Source organism: Pyrus communis, chromosome 6 (genome assembly GCF_963583255.1).
Source record: "Pyrus communis chromosome 6, drPyrComm1.1, whole genome shotgun sequence".
Classification (NCBI taxonomy): domain Eukaryota; kingdom Viridiplantae; phylum Streptophyta; class Magnoliopsida; order Rosales; family Rosaceae; genus Pyrus; species Pyrus communis.
Window position 1 is genome coordinate 24,657,408 of NC_084808.1, and position 18,182 is coordinate 24,675,589.

An 18,182-nucleotide genomic window follows, 5' to 3' on the forward strand; every position below is an offset into this window, starting at 1 on the left:
CACACACACTCTCTCTCTCTCTCTCTCTCTCTCTCTCTCTCTCTCTCTCTCTCTCTACACACACACACACACACACACACACACACACACACACACATACATACATATATGTTTTGTATAAAAGTTTGCAGATAAATTTATATGTGACAGCCGTCTCTTCTGAAAAATAGATATCCAAGCCAATGATTGATCCTCTTAGATTCTGAAATCATTCCAGATACCAAATTTGAAGTTTTTGAGCATCCGTTCTTTACAGAAACACAAGCACTAAGAACACATAATCTTCCCGAGGACGGTTTAAGGAGGGCATAATTCTGGCATCTAAATCTACCCTTTTGTTTATGATCCTTAAAACCCACCCTCCATGGCCAAACTTGTGTTGAATTTCCATCGTCTTAATCCGATGAAATATCACAAACCGCCCCTTATGATAGTACTCTTTCTTTTCCTCAGTGCCTTAAATTTTTCCTTCTCACAAACCCCAGATATTAAGTGTGTCCTTGATGTTCAAGACTCTTCAGAGTGGCGCGGCACGAGTTGTGAAGAAGGAAATTGGGGTGGATTTATCAGCAATTGTTGTGGAGCAGCTTTTGATGATTACTTATACGCCTTGGGGCACAGGGCAAACCGGACGGAGCACAGGGCATCCCGGACAGTGCAGCTCTTCTTAAACTCGACAGAGCAGACAAACTGCTTAATTTCAATGAAGGGTATTAAAGATGGTGTTTTGAGTTGTGGAATTGACAAGCTAACAAGAGGAGCCGGCGGATGCTCTGACTACACGAAAGTAGATGTTTTCGACAATCTGGGGAACACATTGGAAAATTTAGATGAAGATTGTAAGCTTTTGGGCATGGGAGAAAAGTCCGAGCAGGATCAGGCTTGTAGTGCATGTCTGAGAAGGTGGGAAGAGATTGTGGCATCGTCGGAAAATGAGTCGTCGTCGTCAAAACTTGAAGCTGGTATTTGTGGTTTTGCAGTTTTGGTAACTTTAACAAGCAGGAGGATTGATGATAAGAATTGGGTTTCAGCACTGTACGAATGCCTTGGGGATCAGAAACTTTCAGAAGGTATAGGCTGTCAAGAAAGAAACTGATACTATTTCATGTCTTCATTTTTCACAACAGTAAGTTGTATCATTTTGTTAAGCTGTTGGAACTGCTTCCTACGGAAGCCCTTCTGCTATTAACTCATAAGCGCTTTTACTAAGGAGTGGATTTAGAAACAGTAGTCAGAAACACTTTTGGTTGTAAGAGAATTCCTTTAGCCCTTTTAAAAAGCAGTCCCAAACAGACCCTAAACTGGAGCTGAGTATCGCCTTTGCTTCTGTTGCAGATGTGCAGAGAAGTTCAAGAAGTACGGGCGTAAACTTGAGAACAGGTAATCTAACTTCCTAATTGTCACCACAACCATGTACGGGAAGTTGCTGGCAGTTTTTTTTTTCAAGGTCAGTCGTGATGGTGTTTTGATTAATTTCATGAGAATGTCAGGTCTGTGGATTCTATGTGGAGGTGTGGCAGGAATTACAGCAATAATTCTCATTACAACATGGACCTTATGCAGAAAAAGGACTCATGAGAGTATTTTAGCTCGAAAAGATGGTATTTCTGCAACAAGTTTCATATCTTACTAGAAATTAACATAACAATTGTGAATTGTTGCTTACCTTTTTTTACCGGACAGCATCAAATGATTTACTGTCTGAAGAATCCGTCAGCCTTAAGATATCAAGCAAGGAAATCTATTCGGCGACCAACAATCTAAGCGCAGTCAACTTCATTGGGCAAGGCGGAGCTGGTAAGAATCTTCCAGAACAGTAAGAATATTGGTTAGTTTTACGTAGGGTTTCAGTAAGTTCGGATATGAGTTTGAATACGTTGAGTAGTTCAGGAGCGACTCGAAAATGGCCATATTGTTTGGGTAATTTTTATGTAGTTAATCCAAAGTTTCCTTTCTGATACCATCTGATAATATTTCCAGGAAAGGTATATAAAGGCATACTATCAAATGGGAAACATGTTGCAGTGAAGCACATAATCAACGATGGATCTGTTGAGACATTCATCTGCGAAGTCACGAGCCTTTCCGATGTTAGACATCCAAACCTTGTAGCTTTGCTTGGCTCTTGTGAGGATGTAGAAGAATATTTCCTGGTCTATGAACTGTGTCAAAATGGGAACCTTTCGGAGTGGCTATTTGGTAAGTTTCCATTTCCATTCGCATAGATTTTCTCTACCATTTTCATCATTCGGAAAGCCAATTCAATCAAAGCTGATTGCAGGTAAAGATAAAAATCTGCCATGGAGAACGAGACTCGAGCTTGCAATTGACAGTGCTAGGGGCCTTTGGTTTCTGCACACTTATCCGGGAGGCTGCATTGTTCACCGTGATATCAAGGTAGGAATTTTTTTTTTTCTTTACGCCGCCTCTGTAGCTGTTCATTTGCCACTCATTTCATCAAACTTCTTTTCTTGTCGCGTCCCAACTGGCAGCCAACAAACATTCTCATTGATGAAAACTTTCAAGCAAAACTGTCAGACTTTGGGTTATCTAAAGTTATGGACTTGGGACAGTCTTGTGTGAGCTCAGAAGTGAGAGGGACATTCGGTTATGTTGATCCTGAGTACCGAAAGAATCACCGCGTAAATGCTTCAGGAGATGTCTACAGTTTTGGAATAGTTCTTCTGCAACTTATCTCAGGGCGCAGGGTTATCAATCTAAACTCAAACAAACCAATGCCTCTTAGTAAAATGGTAACAAAGTTCATACTTTTTTCCCCACATATTGGCAAAACTATTTCGAGTCACTTATTCAGCCTCTTATGTTCCGTGTCTTTGTTCTTCAGGCAAGGGCTCTCACAAAAGGCGGTGATGTAACAGAATTCGCAGATCCCAAACTTAACGGGGAGTATTCGGTAGAAGCTTTTGACCTTGTGTTCAACCTAGCTTTGTCGTGCACAGGACTAAAGCTGCAGAGGCCAAGCATGGAGCAAGTGGTATCAAAACTTGAAAGGGCACTTGATACCTCAACCCGAAAACAGTCAGCTTCTTCTACCCTACCAATCAAGGCTGGAAATCGGAGAAACTCGAGCAGATAGTTTTGTAAATTGAAACAATCATGAATGATTTTAAATGGAAAAAGAATTACAATACATTGCAATATAACAATGATTTTGTACAAAAGCTTCATTGAAAAAAATAGAAGAAGCTGAGGTCGCTCTATTCTCTAGTTCCCTCGAAGCATTAGCAGCAGGGAAGAGCTCGTAAAGTTTACTCGTTGTACTTTTTTTTTTAGTCATTAATATGAAGAATCTGTATTGATAGTACAGGTAGAACAATAAGATTTCAATTAAATGTGCCTAATTTTTTCATTTACACGCTTTTGGGATCTATGTATTAATCGACGATGCAATCATTGGCAGAATATTTAACTGTAATTGTACTTCATTAGACCCAGAAAAAACTGTCGTGTGAGCCTCCAAAACTTGCATATTTACGATGGTAAATGAAAGGAAAAAAAATCTTCCGTACTTTTGACATGTCTAAAGGAGCTGTTCAGATGTTCTTGGATGAAACCTTCGATTTTCCAAAATCAGCGATAATCTATCAGATTAAACTGTCTGATTTGTACCCCTTGTTAGCTGGATTGAACTCTCTGAATTTCTTTGCCTGAGTGTCTTTGTTTGCCTGTGGACGAACACAGTGCAATGTATATATAAGAAAAGTGAGCAAAATAAATTGTTCTTACTCGCTATCGATATGAGATGATTTCTTATCAAAGGTTCAAATACAAGATGAATCTTCTTTTATCGGAATCTTACCTCAACGTTGAGAATGTATAAAACAGTTCCATAGAGTGTCGTGACATTGGCATCAACAACTTGAAGTCCTAAGGAATCCATATTCTCCATCAACCTTGCAAACCCGCCTCGGTTCTGCTCAGAGAGCAGCTTAATCAAGCACTCTCTTCTGCCAATCTGGTTCGCTTCCATTTGCACCAAAGACACGTGGGTGTTGGGAAAATAGCGGCTTCGTAGAGTGTTTCGAGTTGGGGAAGGCTAATGGGAGTGCGACCCGTGTACCGTCGATTATGGGAAGGGAAAGTGTACGTGAAGAGAGGTCGCCGACGGTCGAGAGAGTCGACAGGGGGTAGGGGGTTCTAATTACGTGGAATTCTTTTTAATTGTTGTGGGAGAAATAATATAATTTGGAAATGATTAAATTGTGTTTTACAATTAATTTATGCCAAGTCGAAGGTGTTAATTAGTTATGACTTGTGAAGAGAGGAAGGGAAGAAAAGACTTCCCTTTTGATTTTAATGATTATTGTGATTTCAGCGTAATTTTTTAATAAAGATAATGTCTGTTTGTAGTAGGAGTGGACTCACTTCAAAATCATGAAGAATGAGCAATCAAGTATGAACAAGTGGTGTGAGTACCACATTTCGTGAATGTTTATATTGTCACCAAATAGAATGGTCGAGTTGATTGAATATTTTATACGAATGTATAGGACTATGTTTGATTCAAAAGTGATTAGTTGGAAACAAAATTTTTGATAAGCTCACTTTTGGAGAAAGCCTAAAAAAAAATATCATAAAAGCAACACTATTTGGTTTTCGAAGACAATTCCATTATTGAATGTGCCTCAATGTAGCATTGAAATTAAAAAAAAAAATGAAAAGAAGGGATCGGTATGAAACTAGCGATGTGTACTAAAAAAATCGCTACCTTTAGAGTGACAGCTCTTGTGGACAATCGGTAGAAAACTAACGACCATATCATTTTCAATTTTTTTTTTTTCATTGAATTTTTTTTCTTCTTACATTTCTTTATTTAGATTCAAATACCTTTAGATTTAGATTTAGATTTATATCCTTGTTTTTCGTGTGCCGAGCAGCCCCATTTTGGGTGCTGCATTTTTTGTGCGCCGAGCCGACCTCTGCTTGTGCGATGGATCCCACCTCGTTTTGCATGCTAGAAGCTACCACATTTTTTATGAGCAGAGTCTGACTCGTTTTGTGTGAATGGAGCCAGCTTTTTTGTGTGATAGGAGCTCGCCTTGTTTTGTGTGCATGAAGCCCGCTTCACTTTTCCTGCATCCAAGTTCGCCTCGTTCTACATGCGCAAAATCTGCCTCATTCGGCATGCGTGCCTAACTCCCACGTTTGTTTGTTAAAAGTTCAAATTTTTTATTTTTGCGAAATATTTTTCGAGAGCATTGATTTATTTACGAATTTGTAAAATCGACTAAAAATCATGAGTGTCAATCCACATTTTTGTCATAAATGCAAAAATTTCATTTTCGCAAAATATTTTTCATGAGCATTAAGTTAAATTTTTAACGAATTTGAAAGCAGTTTTACGGTTTATTAAGCAACAAATGTATATTTAGTAGAATATTTAATCCGAAAACTAAAAAAAAAAAAGTAAAAAATATAGTAATGTGGCCCAAAGCATTGTCAAATGGGGTTCTACTGTAACATCCCACATCGCCTAGGGCAGTGGATCCTGTAAGCTTTATATGTATATTCTCATCCCTACCTAGCACGAGGCTTTTTGGGAGCTCATTGGCTTTGGGTTCCATGGGAACTCCGAAGTTAAGCGAGTAGCGCGTGAGAGCACTCCCATGATGGGTGACCCACTGGGAAGTTCTCGTGTGAGTTCCTAGAAACAAAACCGTGATGGCGTAGTCGGAGCCCAAAACGGAAAATATCATGCTATGGTGGTGGAGCGGGCCCGGGATGCGGTGGACCCCGGGTCGGGATGTGACATCTACACTCAAGAATGTCAATGGAAAATCTCAACTTAATTTTCAAAATTTCACAGTGAGGCAAAGGTGAAAATAAATAGATTGAACGGTGATTTATGTACGAATTTGCAAAATTGACTGAAAACAATGAGTGTTAAAACCCACGATTTTTTGTAAAAAAAAATACAATTTTTTTATTTTCCCAAAATACTTTCCGTGAACACTTAAAGAAATCTTTATAATGTATTTGGAAGTGGATTTACGATTTATTGAGAAACAAGTGTATATTTCGTAGAATATTTAAGCCCAAAAATTAAAAAAAATAAGTGAAAAATATAGCAGTGAGGCCCAAAACATTGTCAAATGAGGTTCCAACCTCAAGAATCTCAACAGAAAGTCTTTCCTTAATTTTTTAAAATTTACGGTGAGGCTAATATGAAAATAAATGGATTGAACAAATGATTTAAGCTTTGAGTTTAATTGGCCTTGTAGACGCTAAAAGGTTTTGGATTTAGTTGGCACATGGTTAGATCAACGTATCATAATTATCAAAACAACTAATTAACATACTATTAATGACAGAGAGAGTAAGACACAATAATCATGTAAAATGAGCCGTGATTTGTGATTTGAAAAGGAGAAAATGATGAATCAACAAACCATGGGAAGTTGATTTGCCAGTAGACCAACCACTTAACCAACAATTAATTCAACAGAAACATTTCTAGAGTTCGTCACAAAGAAGCAAAAGTTTTTATCACCATCATCATCACCACCCTAATGCCATCATGACATCACAGCCACTTATTTTGATGCAGTTCTCCATTTATTTTTGGCAACGACAAAAAAAGCTTATGAAGTTCATAGCCATGCAGGATTCTTCAGGGGGGTGACAACAGCCTTGACTTGCAAGTAATTGGAAAGACCATAAATGCCCTTCTCTCTTCCGATTCCACTCATCTTGTACCCTCCGAAAGGAATAGAGGCATCAAAGACATCGAAGCAGTTTATAAATACACTACCGACGCGCAATGCGCGAGTCAATGTGTTCGCAGTGTCTATGTTTTGTGTAAAGACCCCTGCAGCAAGTCCATAGCGAGAGTTATTTGCCCTTTGTATCACCTCATTAAGATCCCTGCAATCAGCCATATCGTTAGTTCCAATGGAAGCGCCGGACGCTGTAATCACAGCAGGCATAGAGAAAGAGGATTTTATTGCTTACTTGTATTTCAAGATGGTCTGCACCGGACCAAATATCTCTTCGCGAGCTATTCGCATGTCATCCTACTCCACGGGATAGCAATGTTTAGATCAATATAAATATATAATCATGTTTCGGCTTCTCAATAAATATTATGGTTTTTATGATCTGCAACGTAAATTGGTACCTGAACATCTGAGAATACGGTGGGCTTAATATAGAAACCCTTTGTGCCAACCCTCTCTCCTCCGGTTTCCAGTTTAGCCCCAGCTTTAACACCGTAATCTATGTACTTCAGGATCTTCTCAAATTGGTCTGAATCGATCTGATTTAGAATACAAAACCGGAAATGCAGGTGAGGCTGTGTAAACAACATTCGACAGCAGTATGTTTAATGGTCAGAGATCAATAGAGGTGTCACTTGTTTTACCTGAGGACCTTGCTCAATGCCCCCTTTGAACGGGTCTCCAACAAGGCGCCTCTCAGCACGGGCTTTTGCTTTCTCTAAGAACTCGTCATATACTTTTTCATGTACAAAAGTACGAGAACCAGCGCAGCAGCATTGACCCTACAAACAGAGGTGTCATGTAATCAGCAAATGGATTTCTTTGCCTCTTAGAATCAAACTTTTTTTCGAAGACAATGCTTAGATACCTGATTAAAGAATAGAGCGAAATGTGCCATCTCAACAGCCTTATCTACATCAGCATCCTCACATACAATGAACGGGGATTTCCCGCCAAGCTCCAAAGTTACGGTCTTAAGATTGCTTTTGGCAGCCAATTCAAGTATTTTTTTACCGGTGTCAGTTGATCCAGTAAACGCAACCTGTGGAGGGATGAACGGTAATTTTAGCACGAACATTGCAATCAGATAACAAATTGATGCAAAGTTGCAAACTGGAACACTAGCAGACGCATTACTATTACTCGAATTCGTTGCAGCCTTTAGCAACATTTGTTCATCATGAATTTGGAGAAGTTATGCTTGAGCAAAAGATGTTATTGTGGATACAATAAATATTTGAGAAATTCTCAGTTCTTATGAACTTACATAAGATGGCTAATTACAAGAAAGAAGCTTACATTAATTATACATTACCTTATCAACGTCCATATGGCTGGCAAGAGATGCACCAGCAGTTGGACCAAAACCACTAACCACATTCAAAACACCCGGAGGAAGTCCGGCCTGTGAAAAAAAAAACCAAAAGGAAAATCAATCAGTATTAGTAATTGAAAGATCAATGTGAAAGCTCATTCACATAATCCACTCGCAGGTTCAACTCAAAACAGAAAATTGTTAAAATCCGTCAAATCAGAATGAAGGGTAAAGCACCACAGTAAGCACGGAAAGGCGGATTATCTCTAAAAATTTCAACTGGACTTGAGACACCATTGAAGCAAATGAGACCACATCGAAGCAAACGCATGGGAAAGTGAACTTATCAAAAAGGGTAATGCAGAAAATTTTGATTCGTGAAGTACCTCTTGCAACAGGTTTGCTGCATATAGAGCAGACAACGGTGTCTGCTCTGCGGACTTCAGAACAATGGTGTTGCCGCATGCTAAAGCAGGCGCAACCTTCCAAGCAAACATGAGAAGAGGGAAATTCCATGGTATAATCTGACCTGCAACACCGATAGGTTCATGCAAGGTTTGCACATGATACTCTCCATCGGCTGGAACTGTGAGACCATGAATCTTGTCCGCAAATCCTGTGGTATATCCAAGATCAGATCATAAATTTTGTTCAAACCCCATAAAGCATAAGGTGTAGTTGTGTAAAAAGGTCCATACCAGCATAGTAACGAAAAAACCGAGCTAACATTGGTACTTCAATTTTAGCAGCCTGTTCAAATGGCTTCCCATTATCCCAAGTCTCAAGGGCTGCAATTTCATCATTGTGCTTTTCAATCAAATCAGCAAAGCGGAAAAGGACTCGTGATCTTTCCTGCAAAAAGATGTTCTATTAGAAAATTTGAACAAAGCACTGAACTTGAAACAATTCACATAACCATATACTATCATAGAACAAGTAAAATGAGTAGTTACATAAGCTGTCATCTTAGGCCACGGTCCTTCATCAAAGGCCTTGCGGGCAGCAGAAACTGCGCGGTTTACATCTTCAGCATCGCCTTCAGCGACATGAGCAATCACTTCCCCAGTCCGGGGGTCCAATGTGGGAAAAGTTTTCCCTGAGACCAAATCCAAGCGTCACACGAAGAACCAGAAAATGCTAAATTGAAGTTAAATTACAACAACATGAATGCTTGACACAATGCTGAGAAACACAAACTGTTAGACAACTCGTGAAGGAAAAGAAAGATCACCTGATGCAGAATCTACAAATTGTCCATTAATTAGAAGCTGAGTATAATTTACTTTGACGGATGGAGAGATTGGTGACTCAATGGAAGCATCGGTGCTATATTTACCAATTCCTCTAACCACAGAAGAAGACCTCCCTGGTTAAAGTAAAATCAAGTCAATTGAGTAAAAAATATAAACGGTGTAAAACTACTATTGTCAAATATCCAGTCAGAAAATACCAACAAGACCAAAATTAAAGAAAAATACAGGAAGATAGACATTTATGATTATTAACATCTCTGTATTGAGGTGATATTTTAAACTACTCTAATTTACGAAGTATGGAGACTTCAACTTAAATGCAAATAAACGGACACATTGTGCTTTGACCAATAAATCAAACTCATGTACACTTAAGTAACATATTTAATCACCAAATAGTGTGACAAATGACATGATAATTTGGTAGGAACATCTTTTGTGATAATCATGACTAATGTGACATATTGCTCGTTAAATAGAAGGGCTATTTCTCCTAAAAAATGAAAGTTGGCCAGTTGGGAACATAAATGATTGAGTTCAGATTCTTTTTAATTTTTATGTTTGGAGTCTAAGAATTTAAAGATTCGGATTATTAAAAAGAGAAAATGGAAGTTTCGAACCTTAGGATGAGCTAGTAGAATGACTAATAAGAATAGTAAAATTTAAAATGAATGACTTGAATCCTGAGATTATCGTTTCGAGACACACAGATTCGGAAAAGATTTTATTTCTATGTCATAGAAAGATACAGTGAGTGATTGAGAAAAGGCCACAAGCCACCGTTGAGCTTGACGAATAAGAAAGGACAAGGATTGTGTGGAGTTTTTCTGTTTGTTTGTGTGATCACGTTACGTTAATATTTTATATTATTATTTATTTTTATTTTATTATTTTTATAAAAAAGTAATATAAAATATTAATATAACTCAATCGTGATCACACAAAATAGAAGGGCACGAGAGGGCATCGAAAGTGGAAGTGCAAACAATCTTTGTCCAATAAGAAAAGCTAAAAGTCAGAAATAGGGATAGTAGGCGTACGTAAAGGGATTCTCTTCGAATCTTTTCTATCAAATTCATCAAATTAAAAGAATATGGGTTCTTGAAATTTGATTAAATGACTAAAAACAAGAGTTTTTTTAAAAGTTATAATAACTTTAATCGTTTGATCAAATTTCAAGAGCTCGAATTTTTTGACTTAGTGAATTTGATAGAAGGGATACGGAGAGGATCTTTTTCCGCAGGCATACATCAGGCAGGAAAGAATAAGCCAGTGGTGGGGTCGGTTTCAGGGCCACTTGCACCAAAAAGATCAGATATACAAAAACGCATGCGTCTAAGTCTCCAAAATTCAACTTAATCCATCTGATGGAAATCCAAATTTTGTTTATTCAAACAAAGAAAATTTTAATCAAACCACAAGAAAAAAATAAAGGGAACTGATTTCACACACTTTTTTTCTTCTCCGGAAAAATCAAATGACGAAACTAAACAAGTTATGTAGAAAGAAAAAAATGTGCAGAAATTATTTTTTATTCAAATGTCGATGTCAACTGAGGAAAACTCAAGAATTCAAGAAATACAGTTTATGATTATCAAATTCAACATGTGTTTTGTGTATTTTGCAAAATTTCTACACCCAAGTTCTGAAAATTTCGAAAAAGATTCAATATTTAGTTCTTCATCCTTCATTTTTCTCACCAACCAAACAAACATGGCAGCTAATGCATGATATTACAAAATGCAGATCACAAACCGATCAGACCCGTCGGCCATATGATCCAGGTAGCAGAATATAAACAATAAAAAAAAACACAACAGATCGAAAAGGCGTTGGAATTGGGGAATTGGGTTAGTAGATTGATTACCTTTGGAAAACATAGAAGCAGAAGTGAAGGAACGATTCAAAAGCGAGCCGACCCTCCGAGTCGCCATGATTGATAGTTTGCAGCACCACCACTGATCTCTTGCTCTCTCAAGGTGACAGGTGACGGGCTTCAAAGTGCAACTCCAAAAGTGTGATGCATATAATATGAGAGAGAGAGAGAGAGAGAGAGAGAGAGAGAGGCTTCAAAATATAAAATTATACAAAATCAAATGCGTATCAACAGTTAATGGGAATTCCACAAAGATAGGCGTTTCTTCTGCTGCTGCATATTCAAGGTTGCAAACTTTATTGTGTAATATTATTGTATTATTGAATTGTTATTACTGATTGGCTCGTGAATCGTGGTCAACCCACCACACACACGAGGGATTTTCAATGTGATCCGAACATAAAATAATACGTCAGACCGTATATATGTAGTATTTCGAGCATATTAAAAAATCAATTTAAATGAAAAATGAAAGCATGTAAAATCTTCATGTTTATGTTTCTTGGATTTGGATCTCATCCAAATTCTCTTTATGAAGATCCTAGAAATCCTGTTTGTGAGGATTATAGATATTTTCTTTCACTTCTTATCCGTCTATTGTACATTGTGCAGTCAGAAATTATTTTAAAATTTTTATTTAAAATCACATACAAACATTATCTAACGAAAACTGACCGCACGACTACTTGAACAGTAAGGATGTTAAGATCCCTAGAATCCTCACAAACCAATGATGGCAAGAAAGTCGATTTGAAGTGAGAATTATCATTGTGGCCGGAATATATGGTAGAATATCACATATTACATAGTTATAAAAAAAATTCTTTTCAACTTATCTATTAAATTGTATAATATGTGTTGTTCTACCTTGTATTCTGGCACACTGAAAAACCTCTCCAACTTGGGAGGAACGTTCCCATTTGGCACTCTGAATTGACTTATCTAAGTTTAGGTGTCCAAATTGATAACTGCTGGCGTTTGTGTGGCGTAAAAATTGTCACACTTGTGATCTTCATCAAGTCAAACAGATCTTAGAAGATAGTGTGTTTTGGAATTGCGACTTTTACAAAGTAACTTTCTGCTATTAAATGATATTCTTTGGGTGATAAATGTACGCTTGTCAAACCAGAGAGATATGATCATACACCAACTCAAAGTCTCAATTTTGAAAATTGAGACTTTGAGTACCTTTAGAACTAAAGTTAAGAATCTTGATCTTGAGTGCAACATCTGTCTTGGAGAAGGAAATCTTAGGTAGGGCCGTAGAGCTCCTTGATTAGGGAAACTCTCATATTAGGTTAGACCAGCGTGAGGTCAAATGAGATCAAAATACATAAGGTCTGTTATTATTTTTGTGGAGAATTGCCCTACGAATAACATGATCGGGTGTCCCTACACAGGATTTTCGCGATTCTTAGGTTAAATTTATTATACTCATTTCAACCGGTCTTCCACTATTTTTAAATGAAATTTTGACCTCCAGTGAGCTTGATTAGCAGGAGAATTGTACCATGCGTTTTGTCCCATTGGTTTGTCATTCCCTTATTTCTTAACAACCAACTTCAGAAATCGCTCTCAAGATTTCTACATTCGGCATTACTTGTTATTTATATCAATAAAATATTGTGGTTTGATTGATTCTTAACAAATTGTTTGATTAACAAAATGCTAATCTTGTTTAGATTAGCCTGCATAGTACATGGCACGACGGAGCTATCTCACATACACCAGCTTCCTCTCTTCTGCATCACCTCACAGCCATTTGCCTTGTTTGCACTCTTCCAACTTCAAATAACTCCAGACACACAAACTCTCTCTCTCTCTCTCTCTCTCTCTCTCTCTCTCTCTATATATATATACACACACACATACACACACACATATATATGTTTTGTATAAAAGTTTGCAGATAAATTTATATGTGACAGCTGTCTCTTCCGAAAAATAGATATCCGTAAGTTCGGGTCTGAGTTTGAATATGTTGAATAGTTCAGGAGCAACTCGAAAATAGCCATATTGTTTGGGTAGTTTTTATGTAGTTAATCCGAAGTTTCCTTTCTGATACCATCTGATAATATTTCCAGGAAAGGTATACAAAGGCATACTATCAAATGGGAAACATGCTGCAGTGAAGCACATAATCAACGATGGATCTGTTGAGACATTCATCCGCGAAGTAACGAGCCCTTCCGATGTTAGACATCCAAACCTTGTAGCTTTGCTTGGCTCTTGTGAGGATGTAGAAGAATATTTCCTGGTCTATGAACTGTGTCAAAATGGGAACCTTTCGGAGTGGCAATTGAGTAAGTTTCCACTTCCATTCGTGTTGATTTTCTCTGGCGTTTTCATCATTTGGAAAGCCAATTCAATCAAAGCTGATTGCAGGTATGGATAAAAATCTGCCATGGAGAACGAGACTTAAGCTTGCGGTTGACAGCGCTAGGGGTCTTTGGTTTCTGCACACTTATCCGGGAGGCTGCATTGTCACACTCTTTTCATCCGACTTCTTTTCTTGTCGCATTCCCAACTGGCAGCCAACAAACATTCTCATTGATGAAAACTTTCAAGCAAAACTGTCAGACTTCGGGTTATCTAAAGTTATGGACTTGGGACAGTCTTTTGTGAGCTCAGAAGTGAGAGGCACATTCGGTTATGTTGATCCTGAGTACCGAAAGAATCACCGCGTAAATGCTTCAGGAGATGTCTACAGTTTTGGAATAGTTCTTCTGCAACTTATCTCAGGGCGCAGGTTATCAATCTAAACTCAAACAAACCAATGCCTCTTAGTAAAATGGTAACAAAGTTCATACTTTTTTCCCCACATATTGGCAAAACTATTTCGAGTCACTGATTCAGCCTCTTATGTTCCGTGTCTTTGCTCTTCAGGCAAGGGCTCCCACCAAAGGAGGTGATGTAACAGAATTCGCAGATCCCAAACTTAACGGGGAGTATTCGGTAGAAGCTTTTGACCTTGTGTTCAACCTAGCTTTGGCGTGCACAGGACTAAAGCTGCAAAGGCCAAGCATGGAGCAAGTGGTATCAAAACTTGAAAGGGCACTTGATACCTCAACCCGAAAACAGTCAGCTTCTTTTACCCTACCAATCAAGGCTGGAAATCGGAGAAACTCGAGCAGATAGTTTTGTACATTGAAACAATCATGAATGATTTATTAGTGATTTTAAATGGAAAAAGAATTACAATACATTGCAATATAACAATGATTTTGTACAAAGCTTCATTGAAAAAAAATAGAAGCTGATCATATCATACATACAGTCATTTTGAAAAAACCGAGCCAATAACGAAACCAAACCAGACAGAAAATCAAACTAAAATAACACGATATATACACAGGACCCTGGATAATGTAAGTAACCCCACAAATATTCGGGGTTACCTAACGTGAACGAATCGCTCTTGTGGAAGAACCGGAGAGATTGAGCCGGATGACCTTTCATGGAACTCATGCAGGACCCTGATGAGAGAACTGGCCTTTCTGCTTGCTCGGGATGTGCCTTCGCTTAGTTGGGAATACAAAGATCCCATAAGCGAAGGGCTCTTCGCTAGAAGAGCAACCACATCTCCGCTGCCATTTACGCAAAGAGCAAGCAACAGAGATACACAGAACTCCTTCCCTGCCCTTGGAATGGAGGAGTTCAGGATCCCCACAATCGAATCCAATGCTTTGCAATGCAAAATTGCAATCGATCCATCAGCTTTCTCTGCGAGAGTTGACAGAATTTCCAGAGCATGCATGACGAGAGCTTCACTATCAAATGATGTTAAGACATGAACGAGCAGAGGAACTACTCCTGCTGCTATCACCCTCCTATGATTTGCAGGGCGTGTGAGGAGCCCAAAAATCGCAACCAACGCGTTTTTCTTGGCCTTATCAGTCCCATCCTTGATCAGCACCATCAAAGCCGGTATGGCATCTGCATTTTCTCCGATCAATCTCCTGTACTCCTCGATCGAAGCGAGGTAAAACAATGTGCCAGCAGCATGCTGCCGAGCCTCTGATTTGAGACCTTTCTTCAACACATCTACCATCAAATTCAGACCCCCATTTTCGACAATCACGGCCTTGCTTTTCGAATACTTCGAAATATTCAGCAAGGATGCAATGGCGTTCTCTTGAGTCACCGAATCAGCTGAACACAACAGCTTCAACAAATGTGGAACCACACCGGCTTCAACCAAACAAGACCTGTTAAAAATGCTTGTTTTCGTAAGAAGCCGGATTTCATAAGCAGCCTTGTTCTGCTCTTCTACTGTCCCAACCGCAAGCCTTCCATTAAGAAACTCGGCCACCATTTTCATGGCTCCCTCATCTGCCAAACTCCCTGCAACTGCAAGCCTAGCCCTCCCAATGTCACGATTTCGATGACCCGAATCAGCAAACGCACCACCATTTTCGAAACAGTGCTGCTGGATCAACCTCTTCAGCGCCAAATTCGGCACCACTTCCGTGTTCTTGAGCTTCTCCCCTGTCTTGGGACAAATGAAATTGCCAGCTCTGAACCATTTCGCAATCGAGCACCGATCGTAGCTCTGCCCTGTTGCTACCGTCACCGGATCAGCCATGATTTCCAGCGAAATCGGGCACCGGAAATCTTCTAAATTGAAGCAACCCACCGCCTCGCCGCCGCCGCGTTTGGTCTCGGATCTTCGACCCGGTTCCCCATCGACAACATCGAACAACACACATCGACAGTAGCACATCAACCCCTTCAGGCTGCTCAACAAGGCCACCTCTCTCTTCTCCTCGCTCAAATTCTCGAGAACAATTTCCGAATCCAAGAACTTGACTTGCTTCTCACACTTGCTCCACTTCCTAATCCCGAGAAACTCGAGAACCCGTTTCAAATCTCCCACGCCCGGAACGACCCGTTTCTGAAACCCGGACAAAACGGACCATACCGCCGACGCGACCCGAATATCATCCGGGTCGACTTCATACCCCGCCTTTCGCGCTTGCCTGGCCACCAATTCCACGTGCTCCTTGACCTCGACGGCGGCGCTGACCGACCCGAGAGGGAGAACATCGATAGCCGTACCCATGGCCCGACTCAGGATACGGAATTGACTCGCCACGAGACTCGAATTCATCAGCATCCATACCCGGGCGTCGTCCCTGGCCAAGTCTTCCAGCAAGAACTGAACTTTCTGGAAGGCCAAGTGGAGCTCCGACAAGCTCAGAACCGCGGAGGCCGGAAGACCCAACGACCCGTCTCGGACTTCGTCGAGAAAAACCCGTACGACTCCGACTTGTCGGATTATTTCCCGGGCGTTTCTGGCGTTGCTGGCCATGAACTTCGGCTTGAAAGAGCAAATGTTGCGGGTGAGAGCAATGAGCGACGTCAGGAGTGTCTGCGGAGCTATGGCTTCGCAGGGATGAACCGCCGGGTATGTGAGAATCCGGCGACCCGAACCGTTAGATCTTTGGATCATCGAAAAGAATGGATGAAAAGGTCTGATCCTTAGATTTGGTTGGTTGTTTGTTTGCTTGTTTGGGTTCAAGAACTTGACGTCCGTGAGTTTATGTTAAGGGATTAGTACGGGACACGTGTTGGAAGTATGTGCGTCGCTGACGAATACGAGACATCCGAGGGCGCCATACTTGGGAGTTCACCGTTCGACACGTGTCCTGTGAGACACCTGGGTGTTGGGAAAATGGCGGCTTCGTAGAGTGTTTCGAGTTGGGGAAGGCTAATGGGAGTACGACACACGAGAGAGTCGACACTTTGGATTCTAAGGTCATTTCCAAATTGAGGGTTATGTTGAGCCCGATAGTCTTATAAAAAATTATATTTTAATAAATAATGTTAGGTCATATTTTATATTATTTTTAAACGAGGGGGTCAAAGAGAGCTAAACATAGCCATTTGACAAAAAATCATCTCCAACCGAGGGGGCCAAAGGATCATAGGCCAAACATAATTTATTATTTTAATTGAATTAAACTACCATATTAAAATAAGGTTTTCGAACATATTTTGAGTGCCACTTGTCACTAAAATAATAAGTTTTCGGATTTCTTATTTTTATAGAATGAAAAGGAAGTGCAAAATTGAAATAAAATAAGGTAAGATAGTATAGAATTGTGAAAAAAAAGATGTGAGAAATGGGCTAGAAATGACTTAGGCGTTTATATATAATAAAAAAAAATAGAATTTTGTTTGTTTTTTTAATTTTATAAATTTCATCAAAAAAAAAAAAAAAAGGTCAAACAGTAACTTGATGTCAACATGACATCAGGTAGCATGTGCTTGGGCTGGCAGGCTGGTGGACTGGCTGCTCTTGGCCAGCTTTCGGTTGGAGACAGTATTTGTGTCAAAACAGGCGATTAGCCTTATGGCCCTTAGGTCGAGTCCGTTTGAGATGACCTAATAATGCGGAATTATTTGGAGGAAGTTAACGTGGAATTATTTTTAGTTGTTATGGGAGAAATAATATAATTTGGTATTGATTAATATTTAAAATTTTGTTTTTCAATTTATTTATGCGAAGTCAAGGGTGTTAATTAGTTATGACTTGTGAAGAGAGGAAGGGAAGAAGAGACTTCCCTTTTGTTTTCAATGATTCTTGTGATTTGAGTGTAATTTTCTAACAGTTATGGAGAATTTAAAGTGTAATTATTTAGTTTCTTATGAGTGAAGAGAATAATTATAACATATTGAAGTCGTTGCATTAAAAATAGAGAAACGGAATAATTGTACAAATGGAAAAATTTGTCTAATAGAGATGATGTCCGTCTATACGTAGTGGGTGGCAAATAGCAGGAGTGGACTCGCTCCAAAATCATCGTATGTATAATGAAGAATGAACAAGTGGTGTGAGTACCACATTTCGTGGATGTTTATATCGTCACCAAATAGAATGGTCGAGTTGATCGAATAGTTTATACGAATGTATAGGACTATGTTTGATTGAGTGATTAGTTGGAAATAAAAATTTTGATAAGCTCACTTTAGAGAGAGCCTAAAAAACAACATAAAAG

General features: G+C 39.2%; 3 protein-coding genes and 1 pseudogene across 3 annotated transcripts; 2 read left to right on the forward strand and 2 right to left on the reverse strand.

The window, feature by feature from the left end:
- Positions 1-320: 320 nt before the first annotated feature.
- LOC137736643 (probable serine/threonine-protein kinase PBL28) lies at positions 321-3,392 on the forward strand. Its single transcript, XM_068475878.1, has 6 exons — positions 321-998; positions 1,684-1,797; positions 1,981-2,199; positions 2,282-2,397; positions 2,493-2,753; positions 2,846-3,392. Exons 1-6 carry the CDS (start codon positions 365-367, stop codon positions 3,095-3,097), a joined length of 1,596 nt encoding a protein of 531 aa, XP_068331979.1. The 5' UTR covers positions 321-364; the 3' UTR covers positions 3,098-3,392.
- Positions 3,393-6,338: 2,946 nt separating this feature from the next.
- Positions 6,339-11,558, reverse strand: LOC137737330 (aldehyde dehydrogenase family 2 member B7, mitochondrial-like). The gene is made up of 11 exons (XM_068476775.1): positions 11,173-11,558; positions 9,284-9,418; positions 9,006-9,148; positions 8,751-8,904; positions 8,439-8,668; positions 8,053-8,142; positions 7,606-7,779; positions 7,382-7,519; positions 7,139-7,276; positions 6,973-7,034; positions 6,339-6,885 (listed from the first exon to the last, which is right to left on the reverse strand). The coding sequence occupies exons 1-11, from the start codon at positions 11,237-11,239 to the stop codon at positions 6,612-6,614; spliced, it is 1,605 nt and encodes a 534-aa protein (XP_068332876.1). The 5' UTR covers positions 11,240-11,558; the 3' UTR covers positions 6,339-6,611.
- A 1,001-nt stretch (positions 11,559-12,559) lies between these two features.
- LOC137736295 (nodulation receptor kinase-like) lies at positions 12,560-14,319 on the forward strand (annotated as a pseudogene).
- Positions 14,320-14,422: 103 nt separating this feature from the next.
- Positions 14,423-16,656, reverse strand: LOC137736912 (U-box domain-containing protein 19-like). The gene has a single exon (XM_068476230.1). The coding sequence runs from the start codon at positions 16,631-16,633 to the stop codon at positions 14,576-14,578; it is 2,058 nt and encodes a 685-aa protein (XP_068332331.1). The 5' UTR covers positions 16,634-16,656; the 3' UTR covers positions 14,423-14,575.
- Between the last annotated feature and the right edge of the window lie 1,526 nt (positions 16,657-18,182).

Coding starts and splice junctions, on each gene's coding strand:
- LOC137736643 (XM_068475878.1), top strand. CDS start 365: ATGGCCAAACTTGTGTTGAATTTCCATCGTCTTAATCCGATGAAATAT. Junction 999..1,683: donor AGTTTTGGTAACTTTAACAA/GCAGGAGGATTG, acceptor TTTACCGGACAG/CATCAAATGATTTACTGTCT. Junction 1,798..1,980: donor CATTGGGCAAGGCGGAGCTG/GTAAGAATCTTC, acceptor TAATATTTCCAG/GAAAGGTATATAAAGGCATA.
- LOC137737330 (XM_068476775.1), bottom strand. CDS start 11,239: ATGGCGACTCGGAGGGTCGGCTCGCTTTTGAATCGTTCCTTCACTTCT. Junction 8,143..8,438: donor CAGCAAACCTGTTGCAAGAG/GTACTTCACGAA, acceptor TTTTTTTCACAG/GCCGGACTTCCTCCGGGTGT. Junction 7,035..7,138: donor CCGTATTCTCAGATGTTCAG/GTACCAATTTAC, acceptor CCCGTGGAGTAG/GATGACATGCGAATAGCTCG.
- LOC137736912 (XM_068476230.1), bottom strand. CDS start 16,633: ATGATCCAAAGATCTAACGGTTCGGGTCGCCGGATTCTCACATACCCG.